This window comes from Plectropomus leopardus, chromosome 18, assembly GCF_026936395.1.
Source record: "Plectropomus leopardus strain MGB_pleo_1.0 chromosome 18, ASM2693639v1, whole genome shotgun sequence".
Taxonomy (NCBI): Eukaryota; Metazoa; Chordata; class Actinopteri; order Perciformes; family Serranidae; genus Plectropomus; species Plectropomus leopardus.
Genome location: NC_142193.1, coordinates 4,897,997 through 4,922,195, shown reverse-complemented (window position 1 = coordinate 4,922,195; position 24,199 = coordinate 4,897,997). Strand labels below are relative to the sequence as shown.

General features: G+C 38.0%; 2 protein-coding genes across 4 annotated transcripts in view; one reads left to right on the top strand and one right to left on the bottom strand.

The window, feature by feature from the left end:
- The window catches only part of LOC121956347 (MBT domain-containing protein 1-like), a 28,595-nt gene extending 23,545 nt beyond the window's left edge, over positions 1-5,050 (bottom strand). For all 3 annotated transcript variants that reach the window (XM_042504509.2, XM_042504510.2, XM_088091358.1), the window contains exons 1-3: positions 4,902-5,050; positions 2,069-2,327; positions 1,041-1,174 (exon numbers count right to left, since the gene is read on the bottom strand). In XM_042504509.2, coding sequence (XP_042360443.1) covers positions 1,041-1,174; positions 2,069-2,327; positions 4,902-4,922 — 414 coding nt within the window. In that variant the 5' untranslated portion in view covers positions 4,923-5,050. The remainder of the gene's footprint in view (positions 1-1,040; positions 1,175-2,068; positions 2,328-4,901) is intronic.
- A 1,738-nt stretch (positions 5,051-6,788) lies between these two features.
- Positions 6,789-21,884, top strand: LOC121956335 (uncharacterized). The gene is made up of 9 exons (XM_042504482.2): positions 6,789-7,191; positions 8,883-9,011; positions 11,899-11,981; positions 12,056-12,215; positions 12,285-12,431; positions 12,529-12,660; positions 13,242-13,465; positions 14,186-19,629; positions 20,449-21,884. The coding sequence occupies exons 1-9, from the start codon at positions 6,985-6,987 to the stop codon at positions 20,538-20,540; spliced, it is 6,618 nt and encodes a 2,205-aa protein (XP_042360416.2). The 5' UTR covers positions 6,789-6,984; the 3' UTR covers positions 20,541-21,884.
- The last annotated feature ends 2,315 nt before the right edge of the window (positions 21,885-24,199 follow it).

Genomic DNA, 24,199 nt, shown 5'->3' with positions numbered 1-24,199 from the left:
GCGTATCGAGGCTTGTATCGATGACGTATGTGGTGACGTTCGAAGCCTCGGGAGCCGGCTGTACCATGTGATTGATTCAGGGAAATGGTTCCCTCACATTTTATTGACATGGGACTTTATTGCGCATTTGTTTGAAATCTATTTGAGCTTATTAATGAATATATTACTGGTTTATTGGCATTATCATTTAAGCACAATTCAATTCATAGCCTCATGCATCAAAGCCATGGTGTCATTATAATCACTCTGTTTTACATTTATTGTCCACTTGATGGCACAGTAGAACAAATGAAGCACTGTGAAGCTCTGGCCCATGACTGAAGCAATTGGATGGAAAGCTTCAGTGCTTCAGGAAACCTCATCTTGCCATCACTAGATTTTGTAAATATGTATGATCAAGTTGGCTATTCACATATGAAGCATTTGGATATGCTAGTTATTTGGAGAAATCTTGGGAGCTTATCAAATATATCATTTTAAAGACAACCAAAGTACTTTCTAGGGTTTTTTGTTTGTATTTTGTTGTTTTCTTTGTATAATATCAAAAGTGAAAGACAGTGATCTTTATGCAAATGAGACTATTTTATACTACTGAAAACTGAAATATGTATTATATGTATTGCAGTGTTTATCTTAACACATATTTTTCTACTATTTTAGACTACTGAATACTGCAATATATACTCTATGTACTACAGTTTATCTCGTTATGCTTGTGACACTATTATCCTGTTATATACAGCCAAATCAATAAAACTAGCTTAAGGTTATGTATCAGAAATAAGCTGTGCCTTTATTTTGCCTTCATTCATATATAGTGTTGTAGGAGAGGACTGGTGGGGGCTTCTGGGCTGGAAATAAGGAATATCTTAATTCCCTTCTTTCTGCTCCCAAAGTTGTGTTCTAAACTCAGTGCTTTGTTCTTCTCAATTTGCTGAAACATTTAGTATGTCAGTTATTTAAGCATCAGTATTAATGGTGCACAGCAGGTTGCACTGTCTGAAGGCGCAGAACAAAGGTGAAAAATGCTGGAAACACACCTGCAGTCTGGCGAGGATGCTGGCCTTCTTGGAGTTGGAGGAGTAACTTCTGGAGCAGGATACACTGCAGAAACGTTTGGTTTTACTGTAGAAAGCATCCCTGACGCCCACCATACCACACATCTCACAGGTTGCTGAAAAACAAACAGTACAAACTGAGTCATTTTTATGTACAAAACACATAATACGGACCCCGAGGTCTGAGCATTTCCTTCAGCATCACAGACTGAAAAGCGGAAGATTTTACTCAGAAGACAATTCGTATAAAAAGCTTGGACATTTTTTAAAATCTTAAAAATCCTGTGAAAAGACCAACAATGTACTGTATTATGTTGGTGTCTGACTAGAGGAAACTTTAGTCTTGAAAAAAATGTGACTGTCAGATTAGTCAATCGAAGCTGTAGATTCTTGCTGTGATTGGCTCAGAGACATGGCACACTACAAGCTGGATCATACTTATATAAATGACATATTAAAGCCGAGTTCCCTTGTACTTATACTCCAAATATTGGGTCATTCAATCATATATATGCGTATTTGATTAAGGTTTCATGCTAAACCTCTTTTTAATAACAACTAATGGAGATCCAAATAAACAATCAGGGGGAGGAAAAGATTTGCTACCACACTTCAGACTGCTCCTCTTTCATCCGTCTTTTTTTCCTTAGTCAACAAATCTCATGTTCAGACTCACGAAACAACAAGTTAGCTGTCTCTCCATACTGTCTGACTTCCTGTCCTTGGCTCGTAGTTCCTAGCTCATTGGCTCCTACTGAAAACGGAAATCTTTAAAAACACAACCATGTAGTTTCAAATTTTAAAAAGGCTCCTAAATTTCCTAAAACAGATTGCCACTGTAGTTTTTATCAAACAAACAGGTTGTTATGCATATGCTGGGGACTACTTTTTAGCGGCAGATTAAACCACATTTGATGCTCTAGTGAGTATTTATGGCAGCAGGACACCCAGTGGAACAGGGTTTTAACACTTACTGAACAGCACAGAGAGAGAAGATATATCAGACTGACCCATGCCTGACTTTCCGTCGGGGTAGGTGTACACCTGTCCGTTGGTCTTGATGAGCGTCAGGGAGGAAGAGGAGGAGGGGTTGAGTTGAGTCACCCCTCCTCCTTCTCCTCCTCCTCCTCCAAGCTCCTCCTCGTCACTGTCCTCTGGGCTGGAGGCTGCGCTCCCCCCGCTGGACTCGGTGCTGCAGCTGCTCCGGTCCTCCTCCAAGCCGTCCAGCATCCCGAAGGAGTCATGGCGCTTCCTGGACAGACGCTCCACCTGAGGATGAAGGAGGTAGAGTCAGAGATGTTTTCTAACCCTTCTACTCATACACACATTGATGGAAAGTAGTAAATATATTTTCTCAAGTTCTGCACCTGAGTACAATGTCAAGTTACTTATATTACATGGATACTGGGGTATACTTGAATTTATTTATACTCTACTTTGACTATAGGATATTAAAGATGTCGTTTAGGAATAAAATGTGAAGCATGTTTCTCCATATTTTTGTACATTTTATGTACCAAATGATTTATTGAGAAAATAACAATGATGAATCAGTGATGAAAACAATAGGGATGCATCGTAATATTGGATTTGTTTTTGTTTTTTTAATATTTATGTATGAAACATCAGGTATATGGTACGAAAGTACACATTATCAAAACAAAATATATCTGAAAGATACATACGTATGTGTGAAGAATATATATGACAAAAATTAAGCAGAAAGATAAACAGATAATAAAATAAGTAAATGAAAATATATGTAAAAATAAAGATGAACTGGGGTACAGGCATGCAGATATATTAAGTCAAAGGATTCAGGGAATAAAGTCTTTACAATAATGGATATACTGAAATTGGTATACGTTATTGACAAAATGAGTCGTTACATATCAGCATATAGAACATCGGCATAAAATCCAATATTGTGCATCTGTAGAAAACAAATGTTAGTTGTAGCCCTGCTTTTTTTTATTAGAAAAGTTAAAATTGGCATCCAAAGAATAAAAAAAGTGTCCAATGTCTTCAAAGGCCTAGTCTTGAACCAAAATAAAGCCTAATCAGTTTATAATGCCCAAAAAAATTTTTAAAAAGGAGCTAATCTGGAACTGGGGATTACTATTAATTATTATCATTATTTCTATTATTATTTTGTTTTTATTGTGGCATTTTTGCCCAACAATAATTTCTAAAGTCTGCAAGGGCGACACATTTAAATCATTTTATTCTCATTCAAGTTATTGCAGGCTAAATGGAAAGTAAGTCTCTCTCCAGAGGTCAGTGCACTTGCTCAGTGGGCCTCAAGATGAGAAGATTTGGGTAATTTTTATACCCTGGAGGTCAAACTTTTTTTGGCATTATGTGCCACTGAGCAATTAACTTTATTTATTTACTTGTTTGTTTGTTTATTGAAAGAACAATGCAAATGGTATACATCACAGAGCAACCAAGAATTCTTCCACTTTTCTCACAATGTTTTCTCCCCTTGTCCTCCCGCCCCCCACAGAGGCTGCAAGAGAAATAAAGGCAATTACGGAGATCACCCAAACAGCAGCAATCATGACTTACATCAAGACTTATGGGTTAGCAGTGACACCAAAATCACCAATAATCAAAGAAAATAATGAGTAAATGATCAGATGAACATAACAAATAAAACAAATGACAAGAAAGACAAACACATAATAATAATAATAAGAAGAAGAAGAAGAAGAATTTTTTAATGAATTAATCAATCAATAGATTAATTCATTATTTTTTATTCTTTTAAAGGGGAAACTAACAAGGAGGCTCAGTCATCAAAACCAGACAGGGAGGTCAGAGAATCAACATAATATAGTGTAAGTCGTTGTATCCAGTTTTCTGAACATATCCATGGAGATAACTACTTGCTGCAAACACACACACACACACACACACACACACACACACACACACACACACACACACACTTCCAGTGTGGCCCTGACAGCTGTTGCATTCAGTGGTTCACATCAGTGAGTTTGGAGCTGCCAGCGCCACTGCAGTGCGGTGCACAGAGAGAGGGAGAGAGCTGCTTACTGCCAGTGCAGAGAGAGATACAACTAGCTATACTAGACAAGATGAAACACAAATGACCTCCAGAATTTGTTGATTGCATTGTTAACACCGGGATGTAGCTCAAACAAGATAACCCGGAGCTGTTTAGGACTTGGTTAAAGCCATCCTTAAATTCGGCATACAATAAATGTATATGCACAACAGTCTGTTATTGACATATACCCCCGTTAATCCTATTTGCCAATCATAGCTTACCACTTTGTACTGTGGGAAACATAAATAGGAATGCAAAGGAAAAACAGCGACGCGATATTAACTGTGACATTTTACTAAATTAGAAGCTGCTTCGTTGAGGACATACATGCCGAATAACAGGATGTCTCTTCCGATTCATTAAATGATTTTAAGTGCTGGTCAGTGAAATATCTGCGTTTGCCAACAGGAGAGGAAGTCTAATATCGCAGAATTCTTCAGTAGAGTTCATTGGCAGGACATAAGGAGGACAGCAGGCGAAACAATCATAAAACGCTATATTTTTACCAAATTAAGAAAAACTTTGCACAGCATTTATTTGCCGAATGAGAGTTCATAATGAGCTCCTACATACAAATGGAAAATGTCATTTTGATAAGGCACACATTTTTGTCGAAAAGTAAAAGAACTTTAAAGCAGAGGATTTCGCAAAGGAATTTGGCCATGACTCTGTTAGCGGTCGCTATGAAGCAGCCTTTAATGCCGCTGTCACAACCACAACAAATAAAGACAATGCGGGTTCCTGCCGGACAGACAAGCCTCAGAACTCACCAGGTCTCTGGGATTTTCCATCAGGCCCGGCCGCGGGATGACACTCTCACTGAAACACTAAAACCCGCAGAAATAATCATTAAAACCCAAAGGTAGACATATCAACAAAATTATCATACTTGTACTGCGCATGCGCCGCGGACCACGGGTGCTGAGCTCTCATTGGCTGATGTCTCTGCTTCGTGTGTGAGGTTCAGGTTGCACGGCGTGCCCGCCAGCGACCCCTGCTGGACACACCCTGACGCTCAATACTGTCTGGACCAAAATTTAAAAATTAAAAGAAAAGGAAATCAAAGGAAAGTGCATTTGCTCAAGTTCTGTACAACTCATACTCTGCCTTTTTATTAGACCTCTACTCAAAGGGACTTTTCTTACCTATGATAAAAACTACATTAAAAATTATATGGTTTGTAACTAAAAGGGCCTTTTTGTTATACTGCAAAACATGCACTGTTTTAAGGAGGAAACCTACAATAAATTTACTTTAATGTGTGAAGAAATGTCAAAAATAAAATGATTAAATTGACCACCTGATACAGGAACACATTATTACATGTAGTTTTTTTTATGTTGTAACAAGATAATTGTATTGTTATAGCAAGATTTTTGAGATTCTTGTATTAACAAGAAAAATTTCATGTTATGATAGTGATAATGATAGTGATCTTTTTTATCTGGCCTGGTAGTTTTTTTTTTTTGCTTCTGTACTTTATCCCTTTTGAAACCTGAGTGGTCATCACTTTTCATGAGATAAGAGTTTTTTAACCTGTGAACCGTGAGAAAATCGGTTTGATTGCTTTCAGAAACATGGCAACTTGTCAAGAAATGTTTCACAAATTCCAAGATTTATTTTTTAATCTAGAAAATGACTACAACTACAAGAGAAATATATTTGGAGTTATCACATTAAGCTAAACATTACATTATTTGACAGAATTATTGTAATTTTTAAAAATTTTTTTTAGGTAATTTCCTTGCTTTTTTGTTTGTTATTTTGTTTTGTTTTTAAACTTTCCCATGTTTTGTTGTTTGCATGTTTGTTTGTTAGGTTTTTCAGGTAATTGTCTTGTACTTTTTACTAATTTCTTGCTTATTTCTGGCTCATTTCTTCATAAGTTGCTCATTGCCTTCTTACTTTATTTTTGAAGGAAATCAAGCCAATTAGTTCAGGTTTTAGCCCTCTGAGACCTGAGAAATTGGTGATTTTTTGCAAAAACATGGAAAGAAGACATTAACTTAATAAGACATGTCCCAAAAATTAGCAAGACAATAATAAAAAGTTACAGAAAGATTACTTAAAAATAAGCTAAAATAAAAAAAAGTAAAAATAAAAATAAAAAAGGGTAAAAAAATAAAATAAAATACAAGAAATGACCTGAAAAGGGCCGAAATTTTATTTAAAGTTTTTTTTTCTCCTGCAACATTATTTGAAACATCTAATCATAATTATGAAAATAGTTTTCTAGACATATGCTCAAATTTCAAAGGGTTAAAGGGTTGATAAGCGACAGAATATAGGAGAATTGTGTGATTCCTTTTTCTTTCCATTTGCATCTTTTTATTCTCTCATGCATAAAGTAAAAATACGAAACTTTTCTACTCTAAAAGTACACTTTTTTTTATAGGCAATGATTCATTGGCAGTATCAAACCTGCATATAAAATATAATATATTACAAACAGTAGTTGTTTGGCCCTAAGGTTACAGAACACAAAGATCCAGAACATCTGCAGAGCAAGTAAAAACCTGACTGCCTTTTTTGATTCACGTGAGCAGTGAGCTTTTTACTAAAACACTCGAAAAGGGTAGGGCTGCTGTCCTGCCGAAACCTGTTCTTAATATCACGACTTAAAGGTTAATGCAGATTAAACCTGAGCTCCACTGAGTCCTGACACACCTGTGATAGGAGCACTCTCTGTGCCACCTGAGGGCTTTCCATCCACAGCAGGGAGTTTAGACAGCTGCTGAGGGAAGAGATCCAGCAGTGCAGCTCCAGTTTAGAGGAGCAGGGCATGTTAGGGAGGACAGATGAGTCCAAATGTGTCAAACATACGTAAAAAAGTAAAGATAAGTGAGAGGTGAGATGACACCGTGGCAGGTTCTGCGTGCAAATAGAGCGGCCAGAGGTTTGGGTTACCGTGTTCATCATGGACCTGGAGTTTTGGTACAATACAGAACAGCGCCGAATGTTTCAGCTGCAGCTCCAGACAACGGCCGGAGCTTCTGTTTGTCCAGACAGAAAAACAGCCTGCAGCAGCTCGACAGGAGGCTGGCCGCATACCTGCAGCAGGTAGGAGACACGCGAGGTTGAAACACAAAATAAACTTTCCCCTGACTGATTCAGCAGCAGGACAGAAACACCAAGAGTACATGAACACAGCAGATTTTTTAATTAAGTTTTGCATGGACTGAAACGAATGTAGCATTTTATGATTCTTGATTGTTGCTTGGATTAACTGTCTATTTTTTCATGTATCAGGTGGGAACACAAAATAAACTTTCCCCCAGATTGATTCAGCAGCAGCACAGAAATGCAAAAACTAAACTGAGATTTATAAGTGATGATTGATTTTTGTTTTGAGAGCAAAAGTACATGAACATAGCAGATTTCTTAGTGGAGTTTTGCATGGACTGAAACAAGTGCAGCATTTTAGAATTATTTTTCTTGTTGTTATTTGCATTAACTGTCTATTCTTTGATGCATGAGGTGGAAACACACACAAATCCCCATTTTTCATCTCCCTGATTGAGCCCAAAGCAGCAAAGAAACACCAACAAAACTGAGATTCATAAATGAAGAACAGATGTTGTAGAGAGTAGGAAAATGTAAAAATACAGAATTTGTTAATGGAGTTTTGCCATGACTAACTGCATTTTTGTTTTGTTGTTGTTGTTTTGTTTAGCAATTCCAAAATTAAAGTGAGATTCACAGAGTGAAACAGGTGGCATGTTTTTTTCCACGTTCTTTTCCTTGTTTTTTTGCATTGTTTTGTTTTTTTTCAGTATCAGTATTGAAAGATAGGCAAGGGGTCGGTTGAGAACGAAATTTAGACAAAACCAGACAGGACAAGACAAACAAACAAAAAACAACAACAAACAAAGAAAATGATCAGGCATGATGGTATCCCAACTGTTATGAATATATAAACCAGTTATTTAACTCTGCAGTGGGTGATTAATGAGGTCATTCATATTAATGTGTTTAGATGCATGCGTGTCTTAAGCTGGAAAAGAAGATGGACTGAGTAAATAATACGATACTAGTTTGGGGCTGTTTCTGGTTTAACAAAAAGAATCTTTGTCTTTAACGAAAAGGTCTATTTCTTTAGGGATACCTTCCATGATATTGTCACACACTAACAATACTAACATGACCCTGTCAGTGTCAAAAACAAGCACTTTTAGTGGACATAGGTTGACACTGCATTATTGCCCCAAGTGATTACATCGCAGTCCATTTCACTGCTACTGGCGCCATGTCCTTTGTTTTGGGGATGCATTTGGGGGTTTAAGCAACGATTTATAATCAACATTTAAAATGGATTCAGTATTTTGACACCAGATTTTTATTCTTTTGAAGTCAAACTTAACTTGGCAAGTCCTGTGCAATGTGGCACTAGTTATATTTAAAAAATAGTTTAAGGTCCAACAGTTTTTTTAGTTCACTTGAGCTGAGTTTCAGCAGTCGCTGATTTCCTGAGGAAAATGTTTTTTCAAACTTTTTTTTTCAAATTTTTGCATTTTGATTATGTTGTTGCATGTCCTTTTATTTCTTTTAACTTGTTTAGACCTTTGAAAATTTAAAAAACCAACAAAAATGAAGCAGTCATAAATTAAAAAATCATTTTCAAGAAATTTTAAAACTCTTCTGGATAGTTCTACAATATAAAGTTTATCACCACAATGATATGAGGTTCAATCAGGTCATCACATCTGATAATTTATCCACAATTGCTTGTTACCTCTGATTGGTGGATGCAGGTCCGGAGTCTCGAGGAGACCAATCAAAGGCTGGAGCATCAGATCCAGAGGGAGCTGGACAAGAAGTCACCCAGAGAGCTGAGACAGCTGAAGGGATACCTGAGGACAGCATCCCTGCTTCACAACCAGGTGAGCTCACCAACACGGTAATCACAGGGAAACCACTGGTAATTTAATCAAGTTGAAATTACAGTCAATAAATTAAATCTAATCTAATTAAATCAACTTTTATAAAAACCTAAAACAACAACAAAAAACAAATTGAATATATATGATCAAATATATGAAATACGATAAAACAAGTACAATAAATACATCATAAAATAACTTAAATCAGACTGAATGGAAAAGAATAATACTTAGAACAATACAATTTTGTTTATGATAAAACAAAAATATTTGCGACTAAAAAAAGTATATAAAATACAGAGAGAGGTGTTTTGTGTGGTTCTACTTTATAATCTGACCCAAAAAAAATTTTAATTATTGAATTAAATGTCAATACAGAAATCAACTGAGGGATGACGAGAGAAAAATACGGCTTTATTAATGCTGATTCTTGGTTTAACTTGTTTCACTGGTGAACATTTTTACAGTTCAACAGGAGATCTGCAGTCAGAATTAAACCACACTGGTGATATCATACTAATCAACAATGAACGACAACCTCAAAAAGAAAACAAGACACACAGTGAGATCCTTTTGTCCTGAGGCCAAAACGGGGGCCTAACCAGGGCGAAGGAAAGACCAAACCAGGGCCAGATAAAGGCTGAATAAAGACCAAATAAAACCAGATTATGGTGGAATAAAGACCAAATAAAAACCAGATTATGGTGAAATAAAGACCACAAAAAGGCAGAGCAAAGTTCAGATACAGACCAAATAAAGACTGGATGACGGCTAAATAAAGACCACATAAAGGCCAACTAAGGTTGAGATAATGGCCAAGTAAAAACCAAATAAAGGCCAAACAAAGTCCAGATAAAGGCCAAATAAAGTCCAGATAAAGCCAAATAAAGTCCAGATAAAGGCCAAATATATACCCGATAAAAGCCAAATAAAGTCCAGATGATGGCCAAATAAAAACCAAATGAAGGCCGAACAAAGTCCAGATAAAGGCCAAACAAAGTCCAAATAAAGGTTGAATGAAGTCTAGATGATGGCAAATTAAAGACCAGATAAAAGCCACATAAAGTCTAGATAAAGCCCAAAATAAGGGGGAAATAAAGACTGCTGCATAAAGGCTTATCAAAGTTTACATAAAGGCCAAATAAAAGCCAGATATAGGCCAAATAAAGATGAGATAAAGGCCATCCTGGACCACACACGGGCCATATAAAGGCCAAATGTAGGCCATAAAAAAGCCAAGAGGCAGCTCTACAGGAAAACACATGATGTCAAACTGAGATGCTGCATCTCAGGCTGGTTCTGACTCGTCAGGGAAGATGAACCTCTATTTAAAGGTCAGACTGGTTGAGACAAGTCTGACTATAAAATGGCACCAACTCAAATGTCAGAGATTAAACATGAACTTCAACATATCCTATAAACACAGCTTCTCAATTTAATAATACACAATTATTTCTGATCAGACAAAAGAGTTGTGGTTAGCTCGAAGTCTGTCTCTGAGGATGGTGTCTTCCAAAAACCTGAGACTGACTTGACATTTAAATAATAATAGTAACCTCCTGATTAACATGATAGCTCACATTCAGCAACTCAAATTTGTCCACCAGCTCAAGCCATTTTCACTACTGTCATATCACATTAGTAGGGATATAGACACAACAAAGGGTTTTTCATTTTTAGCCACCCCTGCAAATATTCACTGAGTGCACTTCTATAGTTCTGTTCAGCGTAGATCTCTCTAAAACAACACGTACTGTACATGTCTAGTTACTGTGTTTCTACTGCGACTGTTGGTTCTAAAGTTTCTGCTACCAGAGGACGATATCAAGTTACAACCGAGTGTCTTGTCACGGCTATCAAGTCCCAGATCAAATTAAACTAGTCACAAGATGTAAGTCAAGAACCGTAACTCCCAAGTCACAGTCAACAAATCTGAAGTCAGATCCTGAGCTAAGACCAAGAACTCCAAAAACTACATCAAGAAGAAAAAGTCCAAAGACATGATCAACAGGTCTTAAGTCAGGTTCTAATCCAAGACCAAGAAGTCCCAAAGTAATGCAGAGACATGTCCCAAATTAAGACCAATAAGCCAGATTCAGGTCCCAAGTTAAGCCTAACGAGTCCCAAGACAAGGACAACAAGTTTCAGGTCACATTCCAAGACAAGTGCAACACATCCCGAGTCAAGACCTGTGTCAAGCAAGCAAGCATGCATGCAAAGTTTATTTATATAGCACATTTCCCAAAAACCAACAAGTCCCAAGTTATAAAAAAAAAAAACATCCAATGTTAAGATCAACACTTCCTAAGTCAAGACGACAAGTCCGGAGACAATGCCAACATGCCTCAAGACAAGTCCAACCAAGTCCCAAATCAAGTCCCACGTCAAGACCAACAAGCTCAGAGTCTTGTTCAACACCAATCAAACCACCAAGATCTTAGCCAAGAACAATATGTTCCTAGTGGAGATTAGCAAGTCCCAACTCAACTATGATCCCTAATCAAGTTGTTCGGTGCCCTTTACCAAACAGAATGCCATTTAAATTTTCAAGTCTGTTGTAGGTAAACAAAAAAGTTGATTAGCTGCACACATTTTTTTACGGCTTGAAGAACAAATGAAGTCATTCTAAGCTAAAAGGCCAAATTCAAAGTGGGGCTCTGGTGTCAAAGTCTACCTCTAAATATGATTCAACACTCAAATCCGTCTTGAGTTCAAGTCAACAACACACTTCTGGTACCCCACTACTACAAATACTACTAATGATACTAAGTTATACTAATGATAGCATAACTTCCAACGAGTTGTGCCGGAACTGTTACTACTAAAAAAGCTTTGCTGAAAGTAAAGTCAAATCTCATCTCTCTCTTTCTCTCTCTCTCACTTTTAGATCAGTAAGTGTCTCTCGGCCCAGGCTCAGGTGAAACTGCAGCTTCTCAATGCAGAGCTCACCGTCTTTGACTTCAACGCCAGGTAGATCCACACACCTTCAACATGCGTACACAGCACATGTAGAGATCTTCCACCATCCTCTGCTGTGTGAACAGGTGTGAAAAGGAGCGTGAGCGTCGTGGTTGTGTGGAGGTGGAGCTTAGTGACTTGAGGCTTCTGGAGGAGGTGCTGAAGGTCCACACGCTGCCAGAGCTCCAGACTCTGCTGAACGATCAAAGACAACAACTGATGGAGCTGCAGATACAGCACAAACAGGTAGAACAATAAACTCATATGGCTTGTTCAAAAAAACGTCTATGTCATGTTTCCTGTCTACCTGTCCAGGACATGCAGGGTCTGCGGGCCAAAATGTTAGGGGATGTTGCCGTGGAGATGCAGGCTGTTGAGTCATCAGACCTCGTTCAGCAGCTGAAAGACCTGAGACAGATGAGTTTGATGCTGCAGGAGAAGAACCAGAACCAGAACACAGAGGTTCACAAACATCTACAGCACACTCTTATTTTGAAATGTTGTTCCGTAACCACAGTTCCCGTTTTAGTAGATTTTTAATGTAATGTATTGTGTTTAGGTGTCCATGTTGAGTTTTCCAGAAGTGACTTTTGACACCCCAGCAGAGTCCGAGGATGTCCAGACCGAGCTGGAGGAAATGAAAAGAACAGCAGCAAATCTGGAAGAAGAACTAATACAACTGCAGGGTCTGGTAAGACAAAACTAGATTTAAACTGAAAACAGGGAGAATTAATCATTCAATAAACCCCTCCCCCAACAATGATATCTAAAATATAGTTATTACTAGTATGAATCTAAATTCCACCAGTTATACTTGTATTCCAGATAAGTGAAATTACCTTTTTATTTAGTTACAATTCTAAGTCAACATTATACATGACGTAATTTTGTCAAGTTGAAATTCTAATGAAAGATATCTTTCCTCACTAGTGGTATATAAATTCTTGATATCAACAGTTTATACAGTTATACAATATTTCTTCTTTTTCTTCTTCTTTTCAAACTCAACTCATCATGTGTTGGTTTATGTATAGAGAATGCTGATACTTTGTGTGTTAAATAAAAATTAGACAAGAGAGCTGCAGGAGTATTTAGCTTTCTTGGTCGCGTTACGAAACACTTCGGAATTTACACTGAGGGATTTATTGCCTTAATTGACTACATTTACCATCAACACTGGACATCCACATGAAAGGTTATGAATTTTCCCTTTAAAGCTGCAAAAGAAAGAGCACAATCCACATGTAGCACTGTACCTGTTTGTCTGTGCAGAACATGGTGTTAGAGGCCTCGGGTCTGGAGCATACTGAGTCCTTTGTCCAGCAGCTGGTAGTCCTACAGCAGAAAGCAGACTTTCTGTGCAGAGACCTGGACTCAGTGCTACAGGCCACAGCTCAACAGGCTGCAGACCATCAGACCCTGCTGGACACCAAGAGCAGAATGGAGACTGAGATAGAGGACTACAGGAGGCTGCTGGATGAACTGAGCCAACAGGGGTATGAGATGAAAACAATGGAAATTTAATTTAATTTAATTTTAATCATGTTACAAAACTACCATGTTTTTTCTTCTTTTTTTTGTATTTTACGATTTGTACTATAATTCCAACACTGATATTATATAGATTGGTATAAATTCTATTTAAATGTCTATGTGCTTGCACTTTTGCCGGTTTGCTAAATTCATAGTTTTGAAGGTTCAAAGAATGGTTTTAAGGTGGACTTTTAAAAACTCAGAGTGGCAGTTTTTGGTAACTGGAAACTTCATTGAATGAGAATAAAATTATCGGAAAATGAAGGAAATGTTAAGCTAGTGCACTTTTCACTAAATGGTAGATTAACCTATCCTGAACCAGCAAAAATGTAAAATCTGTCATTCTGTTTGGTTGACTTTTATGAGTGCAATTCAGCAAAGAAAAGTGAAAAGTAAGGTCACAAATATTTCTATGGGGTTAAAGTTCAGATAAATTCTTTTGAAAAACAAAATAACTCTAAATTATTATAAATTATTTGATACCTACTATCTTAAGCACTGCCAGTCTCTGTTTTCCTTTACTTGGCACCTTGTTCTTCCAGGAAAATTTACCCCAAAGAACAGTAACCCATAAAGTAAACAGTTACCAAGATTTCCCATTTTTGGTACTACTTTATTCCCTTATTTTGTGCTTTAAATAATTTCAATGCTGTCCTTGCATGTATATGTCTGTTTGTTCACAGAGTCTCAAGTCTTCACTCAAACTCTATGGCCAATTTCAAATCTTTCTGTGTTACAACTAGCCCCTCTGCCATCAGGAGAAACATCACAGTGAACAAAAAAGTTAGTAGTCAGGGAGGAAATACTCAGATGATGGGGGCTCAGACTGTATCCAGAGGCTGCACTGTCAGACAAACACCTGTACTTACCCCCCTCTCAGAAACAAAGACATCCAAGTCAATCAGGGTTCACAACAAACATCCAAAGAACTCACCAGTCAGATCTATTAATACTTCAAATCTGAGGGGCTCATTCCACAAGTCTGAAAACCAGAGCATCGATGTGACCATCAACAGCAAGAGCTGCCCTGTGGAAGATAAAGTTCACACCAAAGACTGTGATCTGCAGAAGTCACCGGTTGTTGGTACTCAGATTAGCCAAAGCTTAGAAAAAGGAGCTGTTGTTAAGGCTTCTAAAGCACAGATAAATACTGCAGAAGTAAACAATATGCTGGTTCCTGAAACAAAATCTACAAGGAGTGCTGCTCTTCAGGAACAAACAGGAACCTTTATATCCAGACAAGTTACCGCAGAAGCTGTTTTGCAGGCTAATAAAACAGTGACCCACATTCAAAGAGACACCACCGAAACCACTCTTGGTGCAGAATCAGAACTCAAGCAAGGACCACATTTTGCAAAACAATTGACCACAACTGATCTCAGCAAGGAAATTTCTGCAGAGATAAAGAAAAAGACAGAAACTGTGATCTCAGCTCAAATAGACTACACCGAGGGCCCCATCCATGCTAAGTACCAGGATCCTGCACAGGTTGTGTCTTGGAGTATGGAGACTCCAGCAGAAGCTATCAGGAATGCAGAGGAAGTTGTTATTACAGCATCCGTTGTCTCTGGATCACACAGTCCTGGGTCTGAGAAGATTAAGGATAAGGTCACAGGTGAAGGCGCTGTTGTCAAATCTTCAAAAGTGGATTTTGATACTTCAAAAGAAATCACCACAATAGTCTCTGACACACAACCTGCTAGGAGTGCTGCTCTTCAGGAAAAAAAAGATTTTTTTACTTCAGAACAAACCACTGCAGATGCTGGTTTGCAGGCTAATAAAACAGGGACCCACATTCAAAGAGACACCACCGAAACCATTCTTAATGCAGAACCAGAACTAAAGCAAGGACCACATTTTGCAAAACAATTGACCACAACTGATCCCAGCAAGGAAACTGCTGCAGAGATAAATAAAGAGACAGAAACTGTAATCTCAGCTCAAATGGACTACACCAAAGGCCCCATCCATGCTAAGAACCAGGATCCTGCACAGGTTGTGTCTTGGAGTATGGAGACTCCAGCAGAAGCTGTCAAGGATGCAGAGGAAGTTGCTATTACACCATCTGTTGTCTCTGAATCACACAGTCCTGGGTCTGAGAAGGTTAAGGATAAGGTCACTGGTGAAGGCGCTGTTGTCAAATCTTCAAAAGTGGATTTTGATACTGCACAAGAAATCACTACAATAGTCTCCGATACACAACCTGCTAGGAGTGCTGATCTTCAGGAAAAAACAGAAATTTTTAGTTCAGAACAAGCCCACATTCAAAGAGAGTACACCAAAACAAGTTTTTGTTCAGGACCAGAACTTAAGCAAGGACCACAATGTGTGACACCTTTGACCACAACTGATCCCACCAAAGAAACTGCTGCTGCAGAAGTAAAGAAAGTGACAGAAACTGTGATCTCAGCTGAAATGGACTGCACTGAGGGCTCTGTCCAGGTTAAGGATCAGGACCCTGCACAGGTTGTGTCTTTGAGTTTGGAAACTCCAGAAGAAGCTGTCTGGGAATCAGTGGAGGTGGCAGTTGCACCATCTGTCAACCCCACAGCCCATGTTCTTAGGTCTGAAGAGGCTCAGGACAAAGTCTCTGGTGTGGGAGCTCTTGTCAATATCTCTAAATCAGAGAGTAATATTGCACAAGGAATCACTACAATAGTTTCTGACACACAACTTGCGACAAGTGCTGTTGTTCAGGACAAGACAAAACCTTTTACTTCAAAACAAACTACTGCAGAAGATGGTTTACAGGCTACTAAAACAGGGACAAATAATGAAACTGAGACCACGAAAACCCTTCTTTGTACAGAACCAGAGGTAAAGCAAAGACCACAGTCTGTAACACTTACCACCACAACTGTTCCCAGCAAACAAACAGTACCAGAGGTAAGGAAAGAGATAGAATCCGTGATCCCAAATCAAATGAATTGCACTGAGGGCTCTATGCAAGTTAAGGACCAGGATCCTGCACAGACTGTGTCTTTGCGTTTGGAGACTCCAGCAGAAGCTGTCAGGGATGTAGAGGAAGTTGCTGATACAGTATCTACTGTCTTTGGATCCGACATTCATAAGTCTGAGGAGGTTCAGGGTAAGGTCTCTACTGAGTTGACCCCAATCAATGACAAAAACACAGAAAGAGAAGAAAATAAGGGAGAAGAGGAAGCAGAATATACATTGTCCAAGGCATCCAATAGAGAAAAAAACAAAGTCACGGAGGATGCAGATACAGGGTCAGGTATTACAACTGCTTCACTCCAGATTCCAGAGAGCAATGACAAACGTGAGAGTAAAACTGCAAGTACAGAGATTTTTGAGAAAGTGGAAGTAGAAATTACCAAAGGGGAGGCTATCAACAGTTTCAATAGTAGCAACAAAGTAAAAGTGGACCCTTCTGAAACAGACAATGAGATGATTAATATAGCAGGTCAAGAAGCATTATTAAGTACCACAAAGTCGGAAAAATCTGTAAGTCTTACAGATTCTGGTGTGGCCTTGAGTTCCTCAGACCATGAAGAGATTCTTAGTCCAAGGGAAACTGATGTATTTGCAAGCCCAACAAAGACATTTGCATGCTTGAGTCCAGGAGCATGTCTGAGCCCAGTTGAGACAGAGGTGTTGATGACCATGACAGATCAAGTATTTTGCCCAGTTCATCCAGAAGAGCATGTTAGAAGTGATTGTCTTCTGAGTCCAAATGACCCAGGAGTGTTTCTCAGCCCAAACGACTCAGACACATGTTTGAGTCTGGTTGAGGCTAAAGGATGTCTGAGTCCAAATGGTGAAGAGGAAGATGAGGATCTAGGTCTAAATCTAACGGAGGCACATGCACGTGTGAGACCAGTTGAGAAATATATTCTCACAACAAAAGAGGAAGAGCAGTCCCTGCCATTTAGCAGAGATCAAGCTTTGCCAAAAGAGGATAGAAAAAGAACAGTCAGCACTTCACTTAGAGATTGGGGCAGTTTATGTTTTGGATCATTTGAAGGTAATGAAGGAAGTGGAGGTACTAATGCTATGAACATCAGTTCTGTACCAACTAGTCGAGGGAACAGCCTTCAGATGAACAGCAATCTTGGAGGCTCGAATTTCGGAGGTCTAATTGGTTGTAGTATCATAGCAGACAAAGAGGAACAGCCTGGTTTTGGCGGCCTGTATTGGAAAAGTGTAAGACAGGCGAGGAGCCCCAATGACAGGTACAAAGATACAAGTGTCATTGCAGATAACAAGGATGTACAGAATACAGGTGGCAGTCCAACAAGTAGATTTGGCTCAGAAGACCAGAAAGAGATGTCCAGTATGGATAGTGTAGCAGAGGGGCAGAAAAACAGTGACTGGCTGATTGTCAGTCAAAAGCCAACTAAAAGTGAAAGACTGTTTGTAAAGTCATCTAGCTTTGGAAGTATCCCTGCCAATGGAGGATCTACAATTAGTGGTGTGGCTAGCAATTTAGGAGGCAGTGGTATGGCAAGTGATCTGGCAGCTAGTTTTGGTAGCATGCCTACCAATTCATCAGGTACAGCTGGTGGTAATGCAAAACCTACCACTACAGCAGAGGTACAGGGAAGATTCAGGCATGGCAGTGGAGACTGGCTAGTTTATGGCGGCAGTCTGGGACGTACAAGTACGACCTTATCCAGAACAGGAAGTGAGGGGAGCCTGTCAGGAACTACGCTACCTTCAGCAAACCAACCAGAAACAGGGAGATTCAGCAGTAGAAGAATTAGGGAGTGGATGGTATATGGCAGCAGGCTTGGATGTAAAAGAGGCCAGGATGGCGGCCCTAGCCCAACCATTGAAGGTAAAGAAGAAGGCCCATCAGTGGCCATGAAACCTGCAACATGCACACAAGAAACAGGGAGATTTGGCAGTAAAGGGAGTGAAGGGTGGATGGTTTATGGAGGCAGTCTTGGACGAAAGAGCAGCTTGCTCAGAACAGGGAGTGAAGAAATCATGTCAGTGCTTCCCGCAACAAGCCCACCAGACACAAGGGGTTTTGGTAGAAAAGGAAGTGGAGATTGGATGGTTTACAGCAACAGTTTTAAACGTACTAGCAGTCTGTCTGGCAGTGATATTTTACCCAACACAGAGAGCAGTGAAAACCATTCAATGGCCATGGACCTGCCAACAATCCCTCCAGAAACAAGGAGATTCAGCAGCAGAAGTGGAGAGTGGAGAGTCTATGGTGGGAGTACTGGATGTATAAGCAGTGTGGTTGGCAACAAAATCTTACCAAATGCGGACAGAGAAGAAAGCCCATCGGTGGCCATGCAACTAGCAACAAGCCCACCAGTAGTACTAAGAACATGTAGGTTTGGCAGCGGAGATAGTGGAGAATGGAGAGTTTATGGTGGTAGTACTGGACGTTTGAGTAGTGCTAATAACACAGGCAAGAACAGTGTCAGCACTGATTTTGGCCAAGTCATCAGTCCACCAAGTAGCTACACCGATAGTAGACCAAGACTCTGTAGTGCTGGTAGTGGTGGCAGGCTCAGCTCAGGTGGTGTTGTTAGGCGCAGTAGCAGTGTAGGTAGTGTTGGAAGGTTAAGTAGCTCAAGTAGTAGCAGCAAGTTCAGCAGCTCATCTGGGAGCCACAGGACTAGCAGCTCTGGGAGATTGGCCAGCACTGGAAGTGGTGAATGGAAGCCCGTATACAGCTCAGCTAGCGGACGTAGGAGCACTATGGGTAATGCAGGGCGATCAGGTGGAGGGGGGACGACCAGCAACCATAGAGCCCCGAGTCCTGGGGGAAGAATGAGTTTGGGAAGTGCTGGATGGCTGACCAGTTCAACAGTTGGTGGGGGTCACATTAGTAGCCCTGGGAACGGGTCTAAACTTAGCAATGCAGGTAGCAGTGACAGAATTAGTGGAAGGATCAGCAGCTCCTCTGGATCAGGGAGGAGCAACAGCACAGGGGGAAGGTTCATCAGCAGCAGCGACCGGCCAATCAGGAGCACTGGCAGCGGAGCTGGAGGCAACAAGGAGAGAATCAGTGTTTGTAAGATGGCGGCACTGTCAATCTCTGCAGCGGGGAGGGAAAGAAGCCAGGACCGACAAAGACAAGCTCAGCGGTCCCAACAACAACAACAACAACAACAACAACAACAACAACAACAACAACAGAGTGCAGGTGAGAACAAAGGGTGTTTTACTTATCTGGTCAGACCCAGCTTTTGTTCAGAGTTCAGAGTTCAGGCTTTAATTTGGCTAAAAATGACCTCTTACTAATCAACACCTGAGGAAACAGCACCACTTACACCATAATGTTACTTTGGTACATATAACACATAAATGCCATTGAACAGAGCTGTGCTATTCTGGTAGCGCAAATTATATGGATGTTGCATTAATGTTTTGTTTTGTTTTCTGCCACGGGAAACTATGGTAACTCAGCCATGCCAAAATTTTGTGCAAGAATATTGTTTTACTTTATTCACAAAGTGTTGTTCTTGCTCTCATTGAACTACTGAGCGTGTTTGTGGTATAGCAACAAATGTCTAAAAATGGATGCATTATTAGCTCCTTCAACCTGGCAACAAAGAAAATCTACACAATCAGCACAGATTCAAGGTGGGGACCCAAGAGTGGTGTCACCAGTTCATTACCTGACCAAATGCCTTCCTTTCTGCTACATTAAATAATGACCAAAAAAGTAGTTTTGATGAAAAAATCTTAATGCAAATTTTAGTCCAAGTGGATGTTGGTGCCAAATTTCAGGAAATTAAGCCCAAAGAAAATGTCCAGACCAGGAAAATGACAGTATCAGTTATTTTTTTTAAAAATGCCTTACCATTACTGTTTATGTGACAGTGTTCTCTAGTGGCCGTAAGAACAAAAAAGTAGTAAGATAAAGTTTGCAGAATTTCACACCTAGCTGCTTTAAACGATTAGCAAATAAATATTGCTGAATTCCAGTACATATATTTTAGGTATTATACCTCTCTTGCAGCTGCCTCTCCTCTCGTTCAGCGATGGCTGACGACAGGTGTCGGGGTCACAAGTGCCGAACCTGACAGCCTTGATGACATCATGCGTCTCTAATTGGAGAACTGGGAAGAATTGGAGTGACATCACGCATTAAGGCTGCCACATTCACATCTCTCTCAACACACCTGCACACATTCACAAGTACAATAAAAAAGTAGTTAAATGCCAAACTTTCCTCAAAAGGAAAAGGTGTGAAAGGTACTGAAGATCATTTACTTAAGTAAAATTACCAGTACAACAATGTTAAAATACAAACAAACAACTATATGTTCTACATTCAGAATCCTTCTTGAGTTATAGTACATAAATTATCAGCTAAAATTAAAAAAAAAAAATTGCAGAAAAATTCACTCTTACTCACTCATGTTATATATCATTATATTGTTATTACATCAATGTATTTTTGCTTTGCTTTAGGTTGAGCTAGTTCATCTACTTAATACATTGTTATCATTGTTATTGGTGAAATATTGTTTTTGGGCCTCAATCAGTCATGAAAGGGAACCATGTGAGTGAGTGAATGTAGAGATAACATGCTAAGAGGCCCCAACTGGACAAAAAATTACCATACTTAGACAAATTACCATACTTGGAGTTGGTTATATTAAGGTTTTATTTTAAAAACCTGAAGCTCCACTTCACAGTTTATGTTTTTGGTCATACAGGTTTTTTTGTGATTTGAGGTTGGATTTTTAATGTTTGAAATCTGTTATTTACGGTCCTTGTTTTAAACAGCAGATCTAATTTGTACACTTGAATCTGAAAATAGAGATAATAAATATCGCATGTCCTTTTTGCCTCTTGTTAAATGTTATATGTAATGTGTAAATGATGTACTACTACTACTAATAATAATGATAACAATTTTGTTTTTTTTCTCACCATTTTTTAAAAATAATTTTCTAAATCTACTAATTTCTTGGAATAAGTGAACCATGTATCACCAAGTTGCCCATTGCCCTTTTTTCCTCATATTTTTTAAAAAGAAATCGAATCAATTTGCCCAGGGTTTAAAGGTTTAAATACTTGTGACAGGTGTCTGAAAGGGTTAAATGCAGTAGTGAACGTTTCACTCACGTCTTGAACGCTACTTCAGTGCACAATATGTAATTTCTGCCTCTGGGGGGTCTCTCAATAGAACGCCCCAGGGATGACTTTTTGTGTTGGGTCTTGTGTAAAACAATACATTTCAGGAGAAACAAAATTATATTCAAGTGTTAATGTTTTTGCAGCTTTTTATTCAGTCTGCATATTCCAGAAGTGAACATGTCATCCTCTGCTCACCTGTCTGAGGTCACTTCTTGATTGCTGATGATTCTGTTCACCTGTGTCGACTGTTGAACACGTCTGTGATCCATCAGTGTTTCATCTGATGAAGCAATAAAAAGAAAAATGTCAGTTTTATTGGGTTTTTTTTGCAACACTTATTGAGAAATTCTTAAAATAAACCCACATTCATCTTAGAAAAAAATATTTAATTAAAATTATAGTATTGTGATTAAGGTAAAAGTACAGCTGAGTTATTAAAAAAATATATATTTATAATGAGCAAAATACATTTTATTTTAATTAGGTTCCTTTAAAAAAAACGTTTTTTCCCCCATATTATTTAATATTATATTCAAATTTATTTATTTTACAAGTTTTCTGGAAATTCTTTTTCTTTTCTTTTTTTTTTTATTTATTATTATTTTTTTTTTTTTTTACAAATTTCTTGTAAACTTTGAAGTCTTTTCTTTTGTTGTTGCTCATTACCTTCTTCCCATGTTTTTTAAAGAATTGACGTCAAATTGTTCAGGTTTCTCAGTATTAAATAAGATTTACAAAAAATAAATATATAAAAAATATGCAGAAAGAACCAATAGTAAAAACATTCATAATTCATTTTCACAAAATATATAATTGGATTACATAATTAATTAATAATGACTTAATGTGTCTATCACTTAAATGTTGCTGCTAGTAAAGGTAGAGCTCATTATAATTCCTTTATATACTGCTGGGTAGCTCATGCTATAATAATATGTCATTATTATTAGTTGATTCTGTTTTGTTTTTATAATCTGAATCTAATAATTATAATAATCTTTATTTGTATAGCACTTTTCATACATACCATGCAGCTGAAAGTGCACGTTAGTGCTAAGACTTAAAACCTACCAATATATATATATAATAATTTATTTAGAATAATAATTAGAATTATTAATATGAAATAAAAAATAAAAAAAGGAAAATCATTAATCAACTTATGGATAGCATTACTATGGAAATAAGACAGACCAGAGGCGAAAAACTAATGAAAGAAATATAAATATAAAAGAAATATTAAACAACAAAAGTTAAAAAAAGTAAACATGTATAAAAATCATAAAAGAAGCTTAGAAAAAATAACAACCATAATATGCAATAAAAAATAGAAGGTAAAATTGATTAAAAGCAAGAGAATAGAAATGTAGTGGAGTAAAGGTGCATTATTTTCCTATGAAATGAAGTAGTGGGTTGCAGAAAATAGAAACATAGCACTTGTATAAATGTTATTAGTTACTTTCCACAACTGGTTTACAGGAGAATTGCGGAGAATATTTTCTCCTGAATCTTGATTAAAAACAAAACAAAGCAAACAGACAAACAAACAAACAAAAAAATAAATATGTATATACGTATATCAAGAGCGTGGTCCTTACCTTCTCTGCATGAAAACTGTCATTAGATAACTTCTGTTGTGAATAAAAGCTATACAGTAAATAACATGCCTTCCCTGACATGTGTAACGTCTATAGATGGTCTGTAGGGGGCAGTACACATCACAGTGACAGTCAGGGTCACTTTTAACACTTAACACTGACCACTGGGGGGCAGCAGAATCACACAGTTCTGCTGACAGAAACACCTGAAGAGACCACAGACAGGTAACATTCTGCATGAAAGTTTCTTTTATTTTTTTTAAATGGAAAGAAGGCAATGAGCAGCTTTTGTTGAGTGATGATTTATCATAAATGTGCTTTTGCATTTTGCCTGCACACATGCTCATTCATGCTCATGCATAAACATACACACTCACACACATATGCAATAGCACACAGGTCCATGCACCCTCAGTGCTATTTTTTTCATTTATTTTATGATATTTTGCTATTCCATTCAGGCATTCTAATTGTACTTTATTGATCCTGTGGCTACTTGTTCTTATTTCTTGATATTGCAGGATTCTGTATTTGTTTTTGTAATCAATTTTGAGGTGAGATTCTTTTAAAAGCCTCTAGGGGTTTTCTGTATCTCACCTGCACAATCTGCTTTAATTTTCTTATTCTGCTGCTTTGGTATTTAAAATAAATAAATAAATAAAGAAAGAAATAAATAAACAAAAAAAGAAAGAAAGAAAGAAGAAATCACAGAAATTAGCAAGAAATCTGTAAAAACTGCAAGTAAATTGCCTGACAAATGGGAAACACAAAAAACAAGCAAAAAAAAAAAGAAAAGAAAAAAAGGCAAAGTTTAAAAAAAAGGAAATTACATAGACAAACACAACAAAGAATGCTTAATATATATATAATAATACTTTTGTAAAGTAAATATATAAATAGGATACTTATGTATAGTTCATTTTTTTCAGTAGCTTTTGAAAAAAATCTTCACAAGACTATAAAAATGGATAAAGTAGCTGTTACTGAATTCATTAAAAATCTCACTTTTACACCAGAAACCAGCGC

Excerpts from the sequence above, each read along its gene's own strand:
- LOC121956335 (XM_042504482.2), top strand. The coding sequence starts at position 6,985 with ATGACACCGTGGCAGGTTCTGCGTGCAAATAGAGCGGCCAGAGGTTTG. Across the intron at positions 7,192-8,882 it reads TGGCCGCATACCTGCAGCAG|GTCCGGAGTCTCGAGGAGAC; the intron begins GTAGGAGACACG and ends TGGTGGATGCAG. Across the intron at positions 12,432-12,528 it reads ACCAGAACCAGAACACAGAG|GTGTCCATGTTGAGTTTTCC; the intron begins GTTCACAAACAT and ends TATTGTGTTTAG.